The sequence below is a fragment of the Penicillium manginii genome (genome assembly GCF_028828005.1).
Source record: "Penicillium manginii strain IBT 31320 chromosome Unknown utg000004l:1.0-7231830.0:1.0-7236170.0, whole genome shotgun sequence".
NCBI lineage: Eukaryota > Fungi > Ascomycota > Eurotiomycetes > Eurotiales > Aspergillaceae > Penicillium > Penicillium manginii.
Window position 1 is genome coordinate 3,326,492 of NW_026643105.1, and position 15,180 is coordinate 3,341,671.

The following is a 15,180-nucleotide window of genomic DNA, read 5'->3' on the forward strand; positions in this document are numbered from 1 at the left end:
GGACCAGTCGGAGCGTTCCCGCCAGTGGGGTTAACCACCGCGGGAACAAGGGTGTGGCGCGGATTCTTTATCCAGACCATGATTTTCATGATATACCCAGGGCCCATTGGCTCTGGTTAAAGAACATGGCTTTTTTTAGGTAGCCCCGGTCGCCTTTGGGCGATATGCAATCCAACCCAAGTAAACGGTTGCGGCTTGTTCGACCGGACTCTCAAAAATCAGCCAAATGGGATCCTTTTTTCCATTGCAAGAGCCATTTCGGATGCTTTGATAGATGAAAAACTTTTGTTACATGAGCTTCTGATTGCTTCTTATACGGTTCTCTCAGGGTCAGGCTAGGGCAGTGGCCCTACATTTCATCATCCTTGTTTTCAATCCTTTGAAGAAACATATGGCGTCATGAACCGGCCTGTGCATCGATGTGGGTACGGAAAAGTGGTTCTTTTCATGTAAAACGGGCATGGATATTCGTGAAAATTCGGAGGACCAGGGATGAACCATTTGCTTCGCGCACGGCACTCTGGCTTGGGAATGCTTTCATAATTTTGCATGGGGATATTTCAGGTTCTTCAAACTGAGTCGTATATGCTCGAAGTTCCTTACATGGCCGTCATCTATAGAGATTCGATATGGTTTATGCTATATCACCAGTGGGACTGAATTTCGGTTCCTATTGCTGAGTAAAGCTCGGTATCTCTTTCGATGTACTTTGATAGCGGAAAAGGTATCCACGGGCTCCGTGCGGTCGGACACCTGGCGATGCCGATCACATTGGCACCCTTGCAGGGGTCTCCGAGTCCAAAAAGGGAATTTTATCATACGTGCAACATTCTGCATATACCGACGATACAACCAATTCTGCAATCATAAGCTCCGTTGAAAGTATCTATATTAGATTAATTTTCATAAAATCCGAAAGAGACATTAATATACAGCCCACAAAGGGTTTATGTCGAAGGAAATCCCTACTATCCACACCAATCTGAGCTTCTAATAAACCCCGAACACTTCCACGTCTTTCATTCGGGTACATTAATCCACAGTATTTATCTTCAAGTTCGTTCTATGCTTCACCATTTTAACGAGATAATTCCAGATCTCGATTCTCACTGAGAAATGGCTTCAGGCTGTTAAATGGTCAGCGACTTTGCAGACTGAAGAGTTGCGAAGATGAGGATCGTACAAACTTTAGTTCCACCGGGGAGCAGCCTGATTGGATCCCTTAGGGATGCTGGTTTCCTTCGAGGAAACTTTCAGCGGAGTTGAATGGGCCTTTGTCTTCATGGAAGTAGGTGCAAAGGCCGCTGAGGCGGTAGAGGTTGGCGTGACTGAGGGAGCAGGGACCTTTGAAGAGCCTCCCAGGTTACCACGGCGGCGTCTTCTGATGATTGTCGAGGGCGTAGGGGTGGGGGATGGGCTAGCATGATTCTTCGAGAATCCACCTGAGCTAGGCGACGGTTTGGCGTGCTGTGCTGGGGCGTGCTGTGCTGGGGTCTGCTTTGCTGAGGTATGCTTTGTCGGAGTCTGCTTTTCCTGAGTTTGCTTTGCTTGAGTCTGCTTTGTAGGGGTCTGCGTCTGCTTCACAGAAGTCTGCTTTTCCTGAGTTTGCTTTGCATGACTCTGCTTTGTCGGGGTCTGCTTCGCAGAAGTTTGCTTTGCTGGTGCATGCTTTTCTGGGGCGTGCTTTGCTGGGGCGCTCTTGACTGGGAGTCCACTTGAGCTGGGTTTCCGGCCCTCAGAAGGCTTTGCAGACGGCGAGTCTCCATCACCCAACAAGCTATCAAAGTTCCCTGGAACGTTCGAGTCGGCACCGGAGCTGCTTGTATCTCTTCCCGAGCGCTGGCCCAAATTAACCGGAATGGTCGAGTCGGCCTCGTATTGGTTGCCGTTATCTCTTCCTGAGAGAAGTTGAGCCAAGTTTACCGGGATCACCGAGTCAGCCTCGTAATTACCGTCAAATCGTGCATGAACTCCCTTCACCGCGGTTGGAATTCTACTCGGGCTGGTAGTAGGCGTTGCAATAGACGACGATGGTTTCGCAGAAGCCGAGCTTTTTCTTCCCACAAAGTTCCCATTGGGTTTGTCGCCCATGTTGCTCCCGGTTTCTTTCTTCGCAGTTTGTCGGAAGCTGGGATTGCTGGATGGTTTGTGATAGGGAACATGCGAGCTCGTTGCAGCTGGAGCTGAAGTTGGACTCACAGAATGGCTTGCGCCACCAGTGTTGCCGCCGAGAGGGTGGCTTCCGAGTACAGGATTGAGGCCGGCAGCATCGGTATCCAGCTGGGCACTAACGGCGCCAGTCAAAAGGGCCAGCCCGCTGACCCGAAGAAAATACTTGAAATGCATAGTGAAAAGCACGAACGAAAATGAAATTGCGAATGGATAATTAGAATCAGGTATAGGACATGATACTAAGCTTTAATATATGAATGAAATTTGAAACCAAGGAGTGAATGGAATACTCGATTAGGAATTAAGGAATAGATGGCTTGCCGTGTCTATCAAGGGATGTCTGATTATTTATGCTAATTGCCATTATCGTTCCTTTTGATTGATGAGGTGCATAAAGGATCGGCAGGTGGTCATACACATCAGATAGGACGGGCCGTAAAAGGCGTAGGCTTAATCGCACCTTGGCATCTCGTTGCACAATTAGAAGTCTTCATATTTGCAAAAAGGGTAGCTCATTTAAGATGAGCGGTGCTTTCGGATCTTATGTTGTCCATGAATTCTATGAGATCGATACTGAATAACTAAATTCGTCTTTCATCAAACCACCGAGTCCTTCGAAACGCTAAAGTCAGGTCTCTGGGTGAACAGTTCCACCAAGGGCAGGAAGAGCGTCTTCTCCGGAGACCCTGCACCTGATATCATCTTCTCTGCGTCTGCTCTGAGTTCATCCCAAGACACCCATTCCCATGCCGAGCACTTGTTGGGTTCCATGATCTTGATTGGCTAATTAGCACGGCACTCGAAGCACGAAAAAGGGGGCGCATTCAGAAGCGACACATGATCTGCGAAGCTATGTACTCCGTACTCACCTGCGGCTGAGCCCCTTCATCTCCGACGACACCTCCAAGGAATATGGTGACGTAGTGTTTATTGGGGGTAACATCTTTGAAGACACTATTCGTCGCTGTCCAGAATTGCAGATTTCGGACCTCCAAGCCAGTCTCCTCGAGGATTTCACGCGCACCACATGTTTCAAAATCCTCACCAAATTCTAAGTGACCCCCTGGAAGACCCCATGTGTCTATATTCAAGAAAAAAGAGGTTAGAATCATGCTATATGGTGCCATTGTGAAATGCAAGTGGGTAATAGTGCACATCAAGGGTGGACTTACCGGCACCGTGACTTCCCTTGCGCTTGCCGATGATAAATTTGCCTTCGGAGTTGAGGACAAAGACACCGACTCCGACCCTGGGATCCATGATTGAATTAATGATGGTTGAGATCGATGTTGAGATTGTGATCGATTCTGCCCTGCAAGGGGTGGGTAGAGCGGGGTACTTTTTTTGCGGTCAAGAAAAAGAAAACCTCAGAGATGGATGCTAGACTTGATCCTCACCTGAAATTTTCAGGACAAGTAGATCTGTTGAATTGTTAAGAAGAGAGACAGAGCCAGAATGTGATGGATATAAGTATGACCAAGCTCTTTGTTGCCTGACTGTGCGCCCTGATGCGTTGTTTGTTTCTCAAAGCGCACCGCCACACTTATGACTGTGGCGGTAGCCGAAAGCGCCTTGTCGACCGTGCCCAGTTGAAAGCCAAAAGTTGTATGAAAATTTGATTTCTTAGTGGATCAACTAATGAATCAATGAAAGATTGGCTCAGGATCTTGGAATGCCCAGTGCGTTGTGTCCACCAGCGCAAAACGCTAGGCTGTGCATTATTGGATTTTCAATCCATCATACCCATCACGAGTTTCACATAAACTTATGGATAGTAAGCAAAAGAACATCAATAACCTGATTATTGGGCATTTGGCCAGGAATTTAATCTCAGTCGGTTTTCGTTGTCTTACAATTAGATCGACGAATACTCGGTGCAATAAAGAACAAGGAACTAATCAGATCTGAAACAGGTTCGTCAAAAAATAAAAGAACTACTCTTTGGGTATCATGTTCAACCGCTTCCAAAATACCAATCAGACAATATTACTGCAATGGCTCCAACCTAGACCTAAAGTTAGATGAAATGACTGGTAAATTAGTTTCAGCGCTCATACCAGGGTGGCATCTACACCAGGAACAATGATAATTTCCAAAGCCGGTCGGAATCCCTGCCGCCTCGAGCGTTTCGTTAAATATAGCTTCTCATTGTGACGAATGCTCTCTCGCACTTCACCAATCCTCCGATCGCCATCAATAATGTCAAAGAGTCTCAGTGCTTCCCCATGCCGCCTCACCATGAGCGTGACATCCTTCTCGCTCTCCATTTTCAAATCACTAGCAGCCAGATTTTGAAAAGTGAACTTCAAATCACCGCCTTTCAACGACGTTTGTGTATCAGCCGTAGCTATCTTCGATTTCCTGTCGCTGCCAGGCATAGTGAAATACCAATGAAACGGGACCGAAAGCGCCGACCACCTGTGTATATCGAACAAAGGCAGACCCGACGCATCGCGAAACTCTCGACAAGAGCGATCGCCGAATTTCCGACCGGTCACGGTAAATGCGGGGTTGTTATCTTCATGGACGATGCGATATCCGACCTCTAAGCTATCATCGCGTGCGGGTTTGAGGATCAAGGTCGTTTTCGCTCGCACGACATGTTCGGTTCGAAAAGCGACTTCGCGTTCTGGAGATTTCAAGACGAGGCGTGGAACGGGCCGGAAGGCACGCGATATCCGCGCATCGGAGTATGAGGTGTAAGACATGACTAGTTAGTACTGAGCAAGAGTTGGTGGTGAGATGCTTTCTCGGGACTTGGGAGGGGAGGATGTATTGGATCTGCAGGCTAGGTGGTAAAAAATGCTAAAATGCCTCAAGGGGGGCTATTACATCCAGTGTGCCCGATGACCTCAGGAACAGATGAGCCGTTTAGTTCTGATTTGCTCGCGGATACCTTCGTGCCGGGGAAGGGGCTAGAGCTGGGCGGAGTTCGGTGATGCTTGTGCTAAGAGGCTCGTTCATCGGGCTAGCCGTACTAGCGCGGGAGGTACAATGGGGGCGAAGTAGCATGTCGAAAAAGAGGCGAGAAATTTTGGAAAGTGATGCAATGAGCCGAAATTACGCTTATTGAGTGAGCTTTCAATATTTTAAAATTACCCGTTTGAAATGGTTCTTTTTTTTGCGTATTTTTTCTATCTGGTTTCCTCCTAGTTGATTAGTATAGATACCAGATGCGAGGTATGATCATGGCCATTTATGACTTTTTTTTTTATCATCCTGGCCTTGCACGCAGATTAAAGAGCCACCCCAATACCTACAGTTGGCTATGTTGGGGATCATCATGGCTATAGCATAATCCAGTGTTCTTAACGGTTACACCTGAATCAAACAGCCAGCGTCACGAGGAAAACGGATTCCGCAACTCGCTTCTCTCCTACTCTATGTATGCGTAGGACTCTCTCAGATCATTGAGATATTGAATCATTTATTTCTCCTCCAAAAGCTGAAAATTTCATTTGCACTGCGACTTCAATTCGTAAAAGCCAGAAGGTCCCGGATCGGCTTTTCTCTCTCGCTCGCTGACATGCGACTGTCTACATTCAAGTTTTAACTAGACCAGGGGTGGGTCAGCCACTCGTCTTATATTTCCGGTTTTGCTGTTCGAAGTCCACAGAACGCCCAGCTACAGAATAGTCAGACATATACGAGGTCCACGGGTTCTCTGATTTATTTTGAGCAAGTTAAATCTCAGGTGTCAATAATACTAGTAGTATATAGTAGCTATCGATGTCTTACTTCTCTCCCAGCCCCGGGGCCAAACAACTTTAATTATTCATTCACCTCAGAGCTCCCCAAGTTGAATATCCACCCCAATACACTTACCTCCTCCTCATGTCTGTACACGCCGGACCACCGACCATGGAGATAAGACAGCAGCTTCAAGATTTGATTGATACCGTCCCCCACAATGACAGTGTCATTCGCGACGGAGAATACTGCCGCAGCCCTGGCTTCTTGGCACAGTTTGGGGATGAGGAGGTGCAACGACTTCTGCAAATTTATTTCGAAAACGAACATACCGTGATCCCAATGCTGCTTGCTCAAGAATCCGAAGCGCACCTTATGTCATATTTCAAAACCAAAGCAGCATCAGACCTCAAAACCGGTATCGCTATCGGCTCCTTGGTCGCTTACCATACCTTACTCGACCCCGAGAATTCTGTTCGCGGGGCACTTCTTAGCGTTTTTGGCCGATCGCTGCTCGTCCAATCTCAGGCCAACGAAGCGGACGATCGGGTCCTGAGACGAATCCATAGAATACTGTCGCAAATCTGTCACTTTGGGTGATCCTCAGGGATGGAACCGACCGCTGCATCTCAATGATCTTGGCCAACAACTAACGACCAGATACGCCCGGCAGCATCTTGATACTGACTACACGGAGGCAGAAGAGAGCTTCCAACAAGCTTCTGAACTGAAACCTGCTGGAAAGCCAGTTTTTTTATTCCGTTGGGCGAAATTGATCCGTGAACGGGACGAGTTTGAAGGCTGCGAAAAAGAGGAGATGCTGCGCAAGTACATTACCAAATTAGGGGACGCTGTTAGGAGCGAAAGCAAAGCATTCAATAATGCCGAGTATCGTGTCTCCATTAGCTGTATCTGGTGGAATCTGGGAACCGCCATGTGGGAACGCTACCAACTCACAAATTCGCCGGAGGACTTGGAAAAAGCGAGTAAGATATACGGTTTCGCAAGGGGGGGCTCCTCAGCATGATTCAAATGACCGTTTTCGCTCCTGTCGCGACCTTGGCCGAGTGAATGCGCTTCAGTTCAAAGAGAGTGGAGATTTGGAAAAAGGCGAAGCTGCGGTTACTATGCTGAAGGAAGCTTTGCAGGTCGAGCCAGACTCGATGATGGTGATAGAGAGCCTTGCGGATCATCTTCGCATCTTCGCCGATTATGCGGACTCTGATGAGATGCTCACGGAGTCGGCAAATATATTGGAAAAGGCTTACAACCAGAGCAAAAATCCAAGCGACAGCCTCAGCGATGCCCAGGCCTTGACTTTTATGCAGCAATTTAAGAGAACAGGCAAGCCTGAGGATATTGAAGTTGCCATTCAGCGATTCCGCACGCTGGTTGATCGGTCACATGGCCGAGCAGAGGATCAAGCGCAATATCTTCTAAAACTTTCTCAGTGTCTATTGTCAAGGTTTGAGGCCTTTGAGAAACAACATGACCTTGATGAAGCTCAAGCCGAGGCCACCAAGGCCTTTTCTCTGGAAACTACCCGCCAGTCCATAAAAGGGGATTGTATTCGTGTCCAGGGGCTGATATCCAACGCAAGATACAAGTGGAGCAATAAACCCGAACACCTTGATCAGGCAATAGCGCAGTACCGACTATCACTGGAAAAGGTCAGCGACAAGGACAAGCATCTGGTTCGCAACGATCTTGCGAACGCGTATTATTTCAAGTTTAAGAGAACATTACTACTTGAGGATCTTTCTGAATCGATTCGGGGGTATGACACTGCTCTTCACGAGCTCCAGCAAAGTGGAAGGAAGGATTCCAAGAAAGACAATCTAATGATATCCCACGGGTTGGCCATCTCGCTTACTGCACAATTCGAGGTCACCCAACAGCAACAAGACATTGACCGCGCTATCACTTGCTACGAGAAATGCTTTCAGGGCGCCGCGAAAAAAACCATACATGGTCTGATTCGAGCCAATAATCTCGCCCTTGCCTACCAAGAACGATACAAACTCACGGGACAGATTGAAGACGTGAAAAAGTCTCAAACCGTCTTACTTGAAGTGCTCGCATGGGGTCTTGATGTGCACCCAAATAACCGATGTAACATGCACAACAATCTTGGCCGAGCGTTTCTACTCTCATATATCGAGCTCAAAGAGCCCTCGTACCTGAATTATGCAGCAGAGCATTTCCGCAAGGCTGATGCGACAGGTTGCACCCTCCCTGACTTTCAGGTAGCGGCCTCAGTCAACCTCTCCCGGGTTTTACTATTGAAGGCCAGGGAAACAAAGCAACGCCAGGACCAATTTGCTGTTCTGCTTCAGCTCACAAAAAGCCTCAGCTATCTAGGGAACATGCCAAACATCACTGATCACTCCCATACGGACGGAATTATCTATAACATGCTGGAGTTTATCCTCGATTCTTGGATGGATTCAGGCTACAGTGCGGAATCTACCTCTGGGCAACTTTATTTGACCGCGAGCAAAACACTTATTCCTCACTTTAAAACCCTCCAAAGCTCCGCTATTGCCCGTTTCTATATCTTTGCAGCGATTGCGCAGCACATTGTGGCAAAACAGCCAGGGATTGCTCGTGATGTGATCCGAACGACGGCCGAAATTCTACCCAAGAGCATGCTTCTCAGTTTTGATCGCAGGGATATCCTCAATAACCTCGCAAATTTCACCGGGCTTCCATCCTTTGCCATCGCCTGCTCACTAGCTGCAGGGGACTCGCCATATATGGCCCTTGAGCTCTTCGACAAAGTGCGCAGTGTTATGTGGGACAGTGTGCTTTCTAACAAAATGACTCTCCGAGAAAAAGAAATTGAGAACTTCCCCGAACTGAGAGATAGACTGGCACAAGTGATAAAGCCTCTCGCTGGGACCAAGGGCTCGCAAAAGACACCATCAGTGAGTGAGATAGGTGGAATGCTAGTGCAACAGCATGAGATATACCGACAAGGGGTGGAATACCAGCAGCTTTGGGACCAGCTAGAATCACATCCAGAGCTTGAAAGATTCACATGTTTGCCAGCAGATATGTCTGCACTGGCCAGATATGCAGAGGAAGGTCCTGTCATAATTGTGAACTACGGACTTTTCCGTAGCGATGCCCTTATTCTAACAAAAGAAGGAGTGGAGTCAATTTCCCTCCCATTGCTCACTGGGCAGGCCTTGGAAGAAAATGATAATTTGTATTTGGAAGCCCTCAGCATCATGGGTATCGACCTCTTTGTCGCAACCCAGAAAATGAACCAACTTCTCGAATGGATCTGGGATGCCGTTGCAGAGCCAATCCTTGATCGCCTCGGGTTTGGTGGCGACTTGATAGAAGGGAGCAATCTTCCACGATCGTGGTGGATTACAACTGGTCGCATTGGAACTTTTCCACTACATGCTGCAGGAAACCCTCGTAAGGGGGCTTCCTGCAACGTTCTCGACCGGACTGTACCATCCTACATCAATGGACTCCGCGCTCTTGATTACACCCGAAGTCAACGCAGCACCCGACCAGATGACCCGGCAAAACCTGATAAGCGTGCACTTTTGATTTCAATGGAATCGACGCCAGAGATGGGCGAAGAGGGAAACCTCCCCGGCGCCTCGAGGGAAGTAACTAAAATCGAAGAAATCGTCAATCGCAGCGGAGGAAAAAGTAAACTCCTACACAGTCCAAGTCGCGCCGAGGTCCTACGACATCTCAATCGAGCAGACTTTGCCCACTTCGCCTGTCATGGTGTCTGTGATGGAGATGATCCTGCCCGGAGTGCGCTCCGTCTGACGGACTGGCAGACGAAGCCACTGGATGTCGAATGTCTCCTTCAACAGAACAAGAGCGATATGAGACTGCAGCTTGTGTATCTCTCCGCATGTGAGAGTGCATCAAATAAGTCTAAATTCCGCGACGAAGGGCTGCATCTAGCTGGTGGGTTTCAAATGGCTGGAGTTCCCCACGTCATTGCTAGCCTTTGGCGCGCGGACGATACATTTAGCTTCGACATGGCTGCGCGGTTCTATCAGTCACTTGGTGCGCTGGGATCAAACTGTGATCCCACGCAATCGGCCAAAGTGCTTCGACAAGTTGTTGTTGAAATGAGAGATTCGGGTGCGAGCCCATTGCTTTGGGCTACATACATACATTTGGGTCCGTAGTTTCCTTGACGGCTTTGCTTTTCATTACTAGTATAACTTGACAGTTATCTTCTTTCTTTGTACCTAAGTATCTACTTATATTATGCAACTTGAGATCTTGTGATTTTCTGATTTTCACCAATCATCGTCATCATGATCCACCTCGAGCTCATCGGGCTCATCTTCTTGCGCACCCACATTTTGAGGAGAGCGGTAAGACGCATCTTCAAGAACAGGTTCGCAAGAAAGATCGTACTCCGCACCATCATCTGTTTTCAGGGAGGCCTCCACAGTCTCCTTCTCTTTTCCGTGCCCTCTGAATTTAGTGGATCTATTCTGCGACCCGAGTCCCTATTTGAAGCGTTAGTAGGCAGTCTCTTATTTGGAGTTCTTGATCGATATCTATTCGTACCCCAATAATAGGTCTGTATTTAAATTTTAGGCCTCCAAAGAATACTACTCTTCGACCCCCCTGTGCCCTAGAAGAATGTCAGCATAAAACGTTGCTCCCTCAAGAAAAAGAAAACACCTCCAAGCTCAAGCACGAAGAAATCAAGATAGGGGTAAAAAGCATACTTCATCCCCTTTTACTCGTATCCACCCCTCTGCTGACCCGCTATCAACCCAACCCCCTTTAGGCGCAAGCTCACCGATCTCCACAAAACCGACATTGAACCCGACGTTAACAGCTCGATGGCGTTCCCGCCAACAGTTCACAGCCGCCTCCTCCGCGGTCCAGATACTCGTGATAACCCACAGCGCATGATCTTTCAGCTCAGCCCTCTCAGTCAAAAGCCGCTTAGCATTCGACGCAACCCATTTCTTGAAAGGTGTCTCGTGGTAAAACCTCTCATGCCTAATCGGGGAGCCGGTAATAAGTACCGCGCCAGTGGACTCTTTATTTTCGAATTGATAGCACGACCCCAGACTCAAGGGCACACCCGCCGCGGCCAAGAGCACGTTCTGCGATATACCTGCAGTCAGATCGATCTGGCGAACGCTTGTTGTAGCACCCAACTTCGGGCCCCAGGTATGGTCCTCTGGGGCCGCCATGGCGGGAAGATCATCGGGGAGTGCGAGTGATGCTGTAAAAGCAGATTGCGTGAACGTTGGCTGTGGCCGCTGTGAGAGATCGACTATAGGATTCCAATCCCCGTCGTCGTTGAAATATCCCGCCATTCCGGGGTGGAATACGTCGCGGGGTTGAGGGCGATACAGGGCAGTGCCGTATGGGTGGGACTGCATTTGTTCCGCATACTCAATGTCAAGGGGCTTTTTGGAGGATGAAACCATTCTTAAAAAGGCAATTTCTGATCTAGGTCCAATGATCACATGGGATGAGAGCTAAAGAACTGTGAAAGAGAAAGAAAGGATACTCGGAATCCCTTAATGCTGACGGTCTCGAATGCGGGGTCAAATAGGCTGCCGATTAGGTTGGCTTATTTTTAGTTCTCACCAACACCAGTATAAGACCCCTAATAGGAATCTTGATAATAACAGATAGTTTTTCTGAATATAACTGAGATCCTGGTTCGTTAAGAGCTATGGTGTTTCTAATGCCTAAATTGGTCAACACTTGTAAATAGATTCATTGATTTGGCATCAGAAAACACATAATAATTACATCGGTTCGTCTTATTCTTCCGGTATCTCTAACAAGGCTCAGCGATAATATCCATACTTTAGATCCTTAAACTTTCCATCGATACTCCTTACGGTATCCAAAAGCCTTTCTGCACTTGCGAGGCTAGTGCTCTCCAGTTTCAAGTCAGGCTTGTTGCCAAACTGAGAAAAGACCAGGAGGAATTGCTCTTTGGAAATCGTGCTACACGCGAGATGGAGTATGCTCGGAAGTTTAGGCCTAATGAATGTGGGGTGAAATTATGCACATCATGGTCAGTAAAATGTGTTTGATAGGTGCAAAGATAATTGACTAACCCGTTTTACCAGCTCATAGGAGTGTGTATCATCGCCTATTTGCGGCAGCCTCGAGATCTTGCTCAAAACAAGTATCATTGAAGTATCAGCGGAGCCCAAAACTACTACTCTTAATTGAGTGACTCTTCCGAAGCGCGGCTTCGGGACAGTCAGGTCCTCATCAAAGAGGATCCTGGCACTCGGTAAAATAGTGAGCCCTTTCAGTGGAGAGGGGTTTATAGCAGACTCTTCCAGTGGAAAATCTATCTGTGCGCGCAGCCTCTCCATTCTCGCCTTTCTCTCAGCCTCGTCAGCCTCAACACCACACTTTTGAGCTAGATTTCGAAGATCCAGAATCAATTTCTCAATCGCTTGGTATCCGTGTCGCTCATCGTTCTGCTCACTGCATTTGAGGCTATAAGCAAATAACACCGGGTCTCTTTAAATGCGAATGATTGAGCTTGTCATGTATGCAGCCCAATCCAACCCTTTGGCGTTGGAGAATTTGTTCGACATATTCAGAGACGCCCAAATACGGACATATCAATCGGCGGCTCCCTGGATTATCGTTGTTGTATTGTGGTATTTCAAGCGTACGGTACTGTTCCAATGTCTCCAGTGCTATTAAAATGAAGACGAGAGATTCTGTCCCTTCCACCAGACTCTTAAATTTCTCCGTGGTTCATATACTGGTCAGGACATTGCCTAAAATCAAACTCTATTGCAGATAGGCTATATGGTTGACATCGGGATCGGCGGATCGGCACCGATCCCGAATCGCCGAGAAGTTGCACCTGGCAGGACCTTCAACTTTCTCTCTCTACACACCGAACATACCTTCACACCATCTAGAAAAACCAAAATGACCGCAAGATTCGCAGTCAAGAGCTTGGACCACTTGGTCCTAACAGTGCGCTCCATCCCGGAAGCCGTCGCGTTCTATACGACGAATCTAGGGATGCGCCATGAGGTCTTTACTTCGCCCAAGGACCCCTCGGTAGAAAGGTAAGGTCCATACAACTTATTCCCATATGTATAATGATACTTACGACTGAAATAGACACGCTTTGCTATTTGGCAGCCAGAAAATCAACCTCCACCTGTCGGGTAAAGAGTTCGAGCCCAGGGCGCAAAATGTTAAGCCCGGGAGCGCCGATTTGTGTTTCCTGACGGATGAGAATGTCGAAAAGGTTCTTCAGGCTTTCCGAGATGCTAGAATCGAAGTTAGTTATCTGAATTCTGGGAAATGGGGTATTCCTTTTGGCTAATGTAGGACAGGTTCTTGAGGATTCTCGGGTTGTAGAGAGAACTGGAGCAGTTGGGAAGATTCGTAGCGTTTACGTGAGAGATCCGGATGGAAACCTGATTGAGTATGTGTCTTTCAGTCTCACGCGAAGCCGGACTAAACTAACTCGAACCAGAATATCAAATTACGCTTAATACCAGGGGTCGGGACTACATGCAACCCACATGCGTCAAAATTTACACATCCCATGGAATAGATAGGCTCGGATCCACATTAGGGGTAAATCCTTCTTAGTGAGAAAGGGGAGAATTAAATTTTGGTATTAGCCTTTTGACTCAGTATCACAAGAGTTATCCATCATACAGGGTCAAGGGCCGACTAAATCCACGTATCCTTGCCACGCACAGGCTACTCCCGAGCATAGCCTCAAGGGTGCGGCCTAGCGTAGACATGGCATGTGCAGATATTGATCTATTCCTACTAGATAGTATCCATAGATTCCCGCTGCAATGTCCTTAACCCCTCAGATATCCCGTTGTCAAGACTCATGCGGCGAATGCCCATGCAAGAACACTCATGAACGCAGTGAGAACGGCATTTTGCTGGATGGATGATGCGGCATTGAACACTGGCGACGCACTCGATGAGGATGTAGGAGAAGCTCCCTATGGTGGAATTAGTCAAGTTCAAAACACGTAGCGAGAATAACCGGTCATACCTTTGAGGAAGTTGAGCTATGCGCAGTGCCTGAAGCACCCACAGAGGATGAAACATGGGGAGTTCCCGAAGCAGTCGCAATGGTCGAAGTATGTTCAGCAGTTGTCTTGGCCGAGGAGGAACTTTCACCAGCAGTGGCTGTGCTTGTACCCGGCTTGCCCTATCAGTCCAGTCAGTCAAACGAAACATCTGGTGGGACCAAAAGCTTGACATACAGTCTCCGACTCTGAAGTCTTCGAAGTGGATGCAGACACCGAGGAAGAAGTATCCTATGGGAAATATTAGTTTGGGAAAGAGGTGAGAGATATGAACTGCAGGACATACGGTGTTTGAAGTTGAAGCCTCACTAGTGGCAGTAGCGAGAGACGAAGTACTTCCTCCAGAGATGGTCACAGACGCAGTATTTGGCGATGACCCACCGGCAGAGGAGGTACTGGGGGTAGCATCGACATGGCATTTGTTTGCAGCGTTCTTGACGTCTTCACCGTACCACTGCCAGACATCTTGGGTCAAAGCACACTTCAGACAGTTGGAGAGGTGGTTCTTGAAGTCAGCGGTGTCGCAGTAGTCGCCGCCTTTGTGCCAATACGCGGTGACCAGGCCTAGATTTTGGGAATTGTTAGCCAAATATCTCAGATTTGTGGATCTGGCAAGTGCTTACCGCAGTCTTCATGGCATTGGTAGCTTGGAGAACCGGGTTCCTGGCGCGGGAACAGGTCTGGAAGCTGGGACGCAATCACAGATGACACGAGAAGGGCAAATAAAACCACTGGGTAGAACGAAAAGGACCACATGGTGATGAGAATGTAAGCGAAAGAATGAAAAAAGAGATGGGAATGCTGGAATGGGAACGAAATGTTAAAGGCGGAGGGGTGAGGAGAAGAGGGAAGAGGAAGGAGTAGGAAAGGTGAATGAGAGTTGTTTATAGTCCAGCGTACCGGAATCGGATACTGCGGTTTGGCATGGCGAGGTCACCCTCTGTCATTTCCTCCTGGGCAAACTGTCAATTTTGCTCCCGAACCTCCTGAAGTACGCCGGCCCATCACCAGTATTCCAACTTAGCCAAAAAAAAACGGTCATCCCCGATCACACCTTGAAGCTAAACTAGTGCAAGCCACAAGTAAATAGTGGGACCAAAATCCAGGGTTTCTTAGGGTTCTTTTGGCAGGTGGGGCTGTCCTGTCTAAGCTGTCGCTGCTTTATGAGGGCCCTCGGAGACAGGGCCTCTGAGTAAATCTTGTACTGACTATAAGTCATGCTATGCTATAGTCGGAGGCACACATTAACCCC

The 15,180-nt window shown here is 48.0% G+C and overlaps 8 protein-coding genes across 8 annotated transcripts; 3 read left to right on the plus strand and 5 right to left on the minus strand.

Moving 5' to 3' along the window:
* Window positions 1-1,188: 1,188 nt before the first annotated feature.
* Window positions 1,189-2,346, minus strand: N7533_004949 (uncharacterized protein; the record flags this gene model as incomplete). Its single annotated transcript, XM_057101599.1, has 1 exon — window positions 1,189-2,346. The coding sequence occupies one exon, from the start codon at window positions 2,344-2,346 to the stop codon at window positions 1,189-1,191; it is 1,158 nt and encodes a 385-aa protein (XP_056961229.1).
* A 423-nt stretch (window positions 2,347-2,769) lies between these two features.
* Window positions 2,770-3,432, minus strand: N7533_004950 (nucleotide triphosphate diphosphatase NUDT15; the record flags this gene model as incomplete). Its single annotated transcript, XM_057101600.1, has 3 exons — window positions 2,770-2,946; window positions 3,042-3,253; window positions 3,345-3,432. The coding sequence occupies 3 exons, from the start codon at window positions 3,430-3,432 to the stop codon at window positions 2,770-2,772; spliced, it is 477 nt and encodes a 158-aa protein (XP_056961230.1).
* Window positions 3,433-4,223: 791 nt separating this feature from the next.
* Window positions 4,224-4,880, minus strand: N7533_004951 (uncharacterized protein; the record flags this gene model as incomplete). The annotated part of the gene is made up of 1 exon (XM_057101601.1): window positions 4,224-4,880. One exon carries the CDS (start codon window positions 4,878-4,880, stop codon window positions 4,224-4,226), a length of 657 nt encoding a protein of 218 aa, XP_056961231.1.
* Window positions 4,881-6,006: 1,126 nt separating this feature from the next.
* Window positions 6,007-6,462, plus strand: N7533_004952 (uncharacterized protein; the record flags this gene model as incomplete). The annotated part of the gene is made up of 1 exon (XM_057101602.1): window positions 6,007-6,462. The coding sequence occupies one exon, from the start codon at window positions 6,007-6,009 to the stop codon at window positions 6,460-6,462; it is 456 nt and encodes a 151-aa protein (XP_056961232.1).
* A 281-nt stretch (window positions 6,463-6,743) lies between these two features.
* Window positions 6,744-10,031, plus strand: N7533_004953 (CHAT domain-containing tetratricopeptide repeat protein; the record flags this gene model as incomplete). The annotated part of the gene is made up of 1 exon (XM_057101603.1): window positions 6,744-10,031. The coding sequence occupies one exon, from the start codon at window positions 6,744-6,746 to the stop codon at window positions 10,029-10,031; it is 3,288 nt and encodes a 1,095-aa protein (XP_056961233.1).
* A 114-nt stretch (window positions 10,032-10,145) lies between these two features.
* Window positions 10,146-11,303, minus strand: N7533_004954 (uncharacterized protein; the record flags this gene model as incomplete). The annotated part of the gene is made up of 3 exons (XM_057101604.1): window positions 10,146-10,361; window positions 10,423-10,489; window positions 10,624-11,303. 3 exons carry the CDS (start codon window positions 11,301-11,303, stop codon window positions 10,146-10,148), a joined length of 963 nt encoding a protein of 320 aa, XP_056961234.1.
* A 1,486-nt stretch (window positions 11,304-12,789) lies between these two features.
* On the plus strand, window positions 12,790-13,367 carry N7533_004955 (VOC family protein; the record flags this gene model as incomplete). Its single annotated transcript, XM_057101605.1, has 4 exons — window positions 12,790-12,932; window positions 12,988-13,150; window positions 13,206-13,297; window positions 13,349-13,367. The coding sequence occupies 4 exons, from the start codon at window positions 12,790-12,792 to the stop codon at window positions 13,365-13,367; spliced, it is 417 nt and encodes a 138-aa protein (XP_056961235.1).
* Window positions 13,368-13,718: 351 nt separating this feature from the next.
* On the minus strand, window positions 13,719-14,684 carry N7533_004956 (uncharacterized protein; the record flags this gene model as incomplete). The annotated part of the gene is made up of 5 exons (XM_057101606.1): window positions 13,719-13,838; window positions 13,892-14,050; window positions 14,106-14,159; window positions 14,215-14,492; window positions 14,552-14,684. 5 exons carry the CDS (start codon window positions 14,682-14,684, stop codon window positions 13,719-13,721), a joined length of 744 nt encoding a protein of 247 aa, XP_056961236.1.
* Window positions 14,685-15,180: the final 496 nt, after the last annotated feature.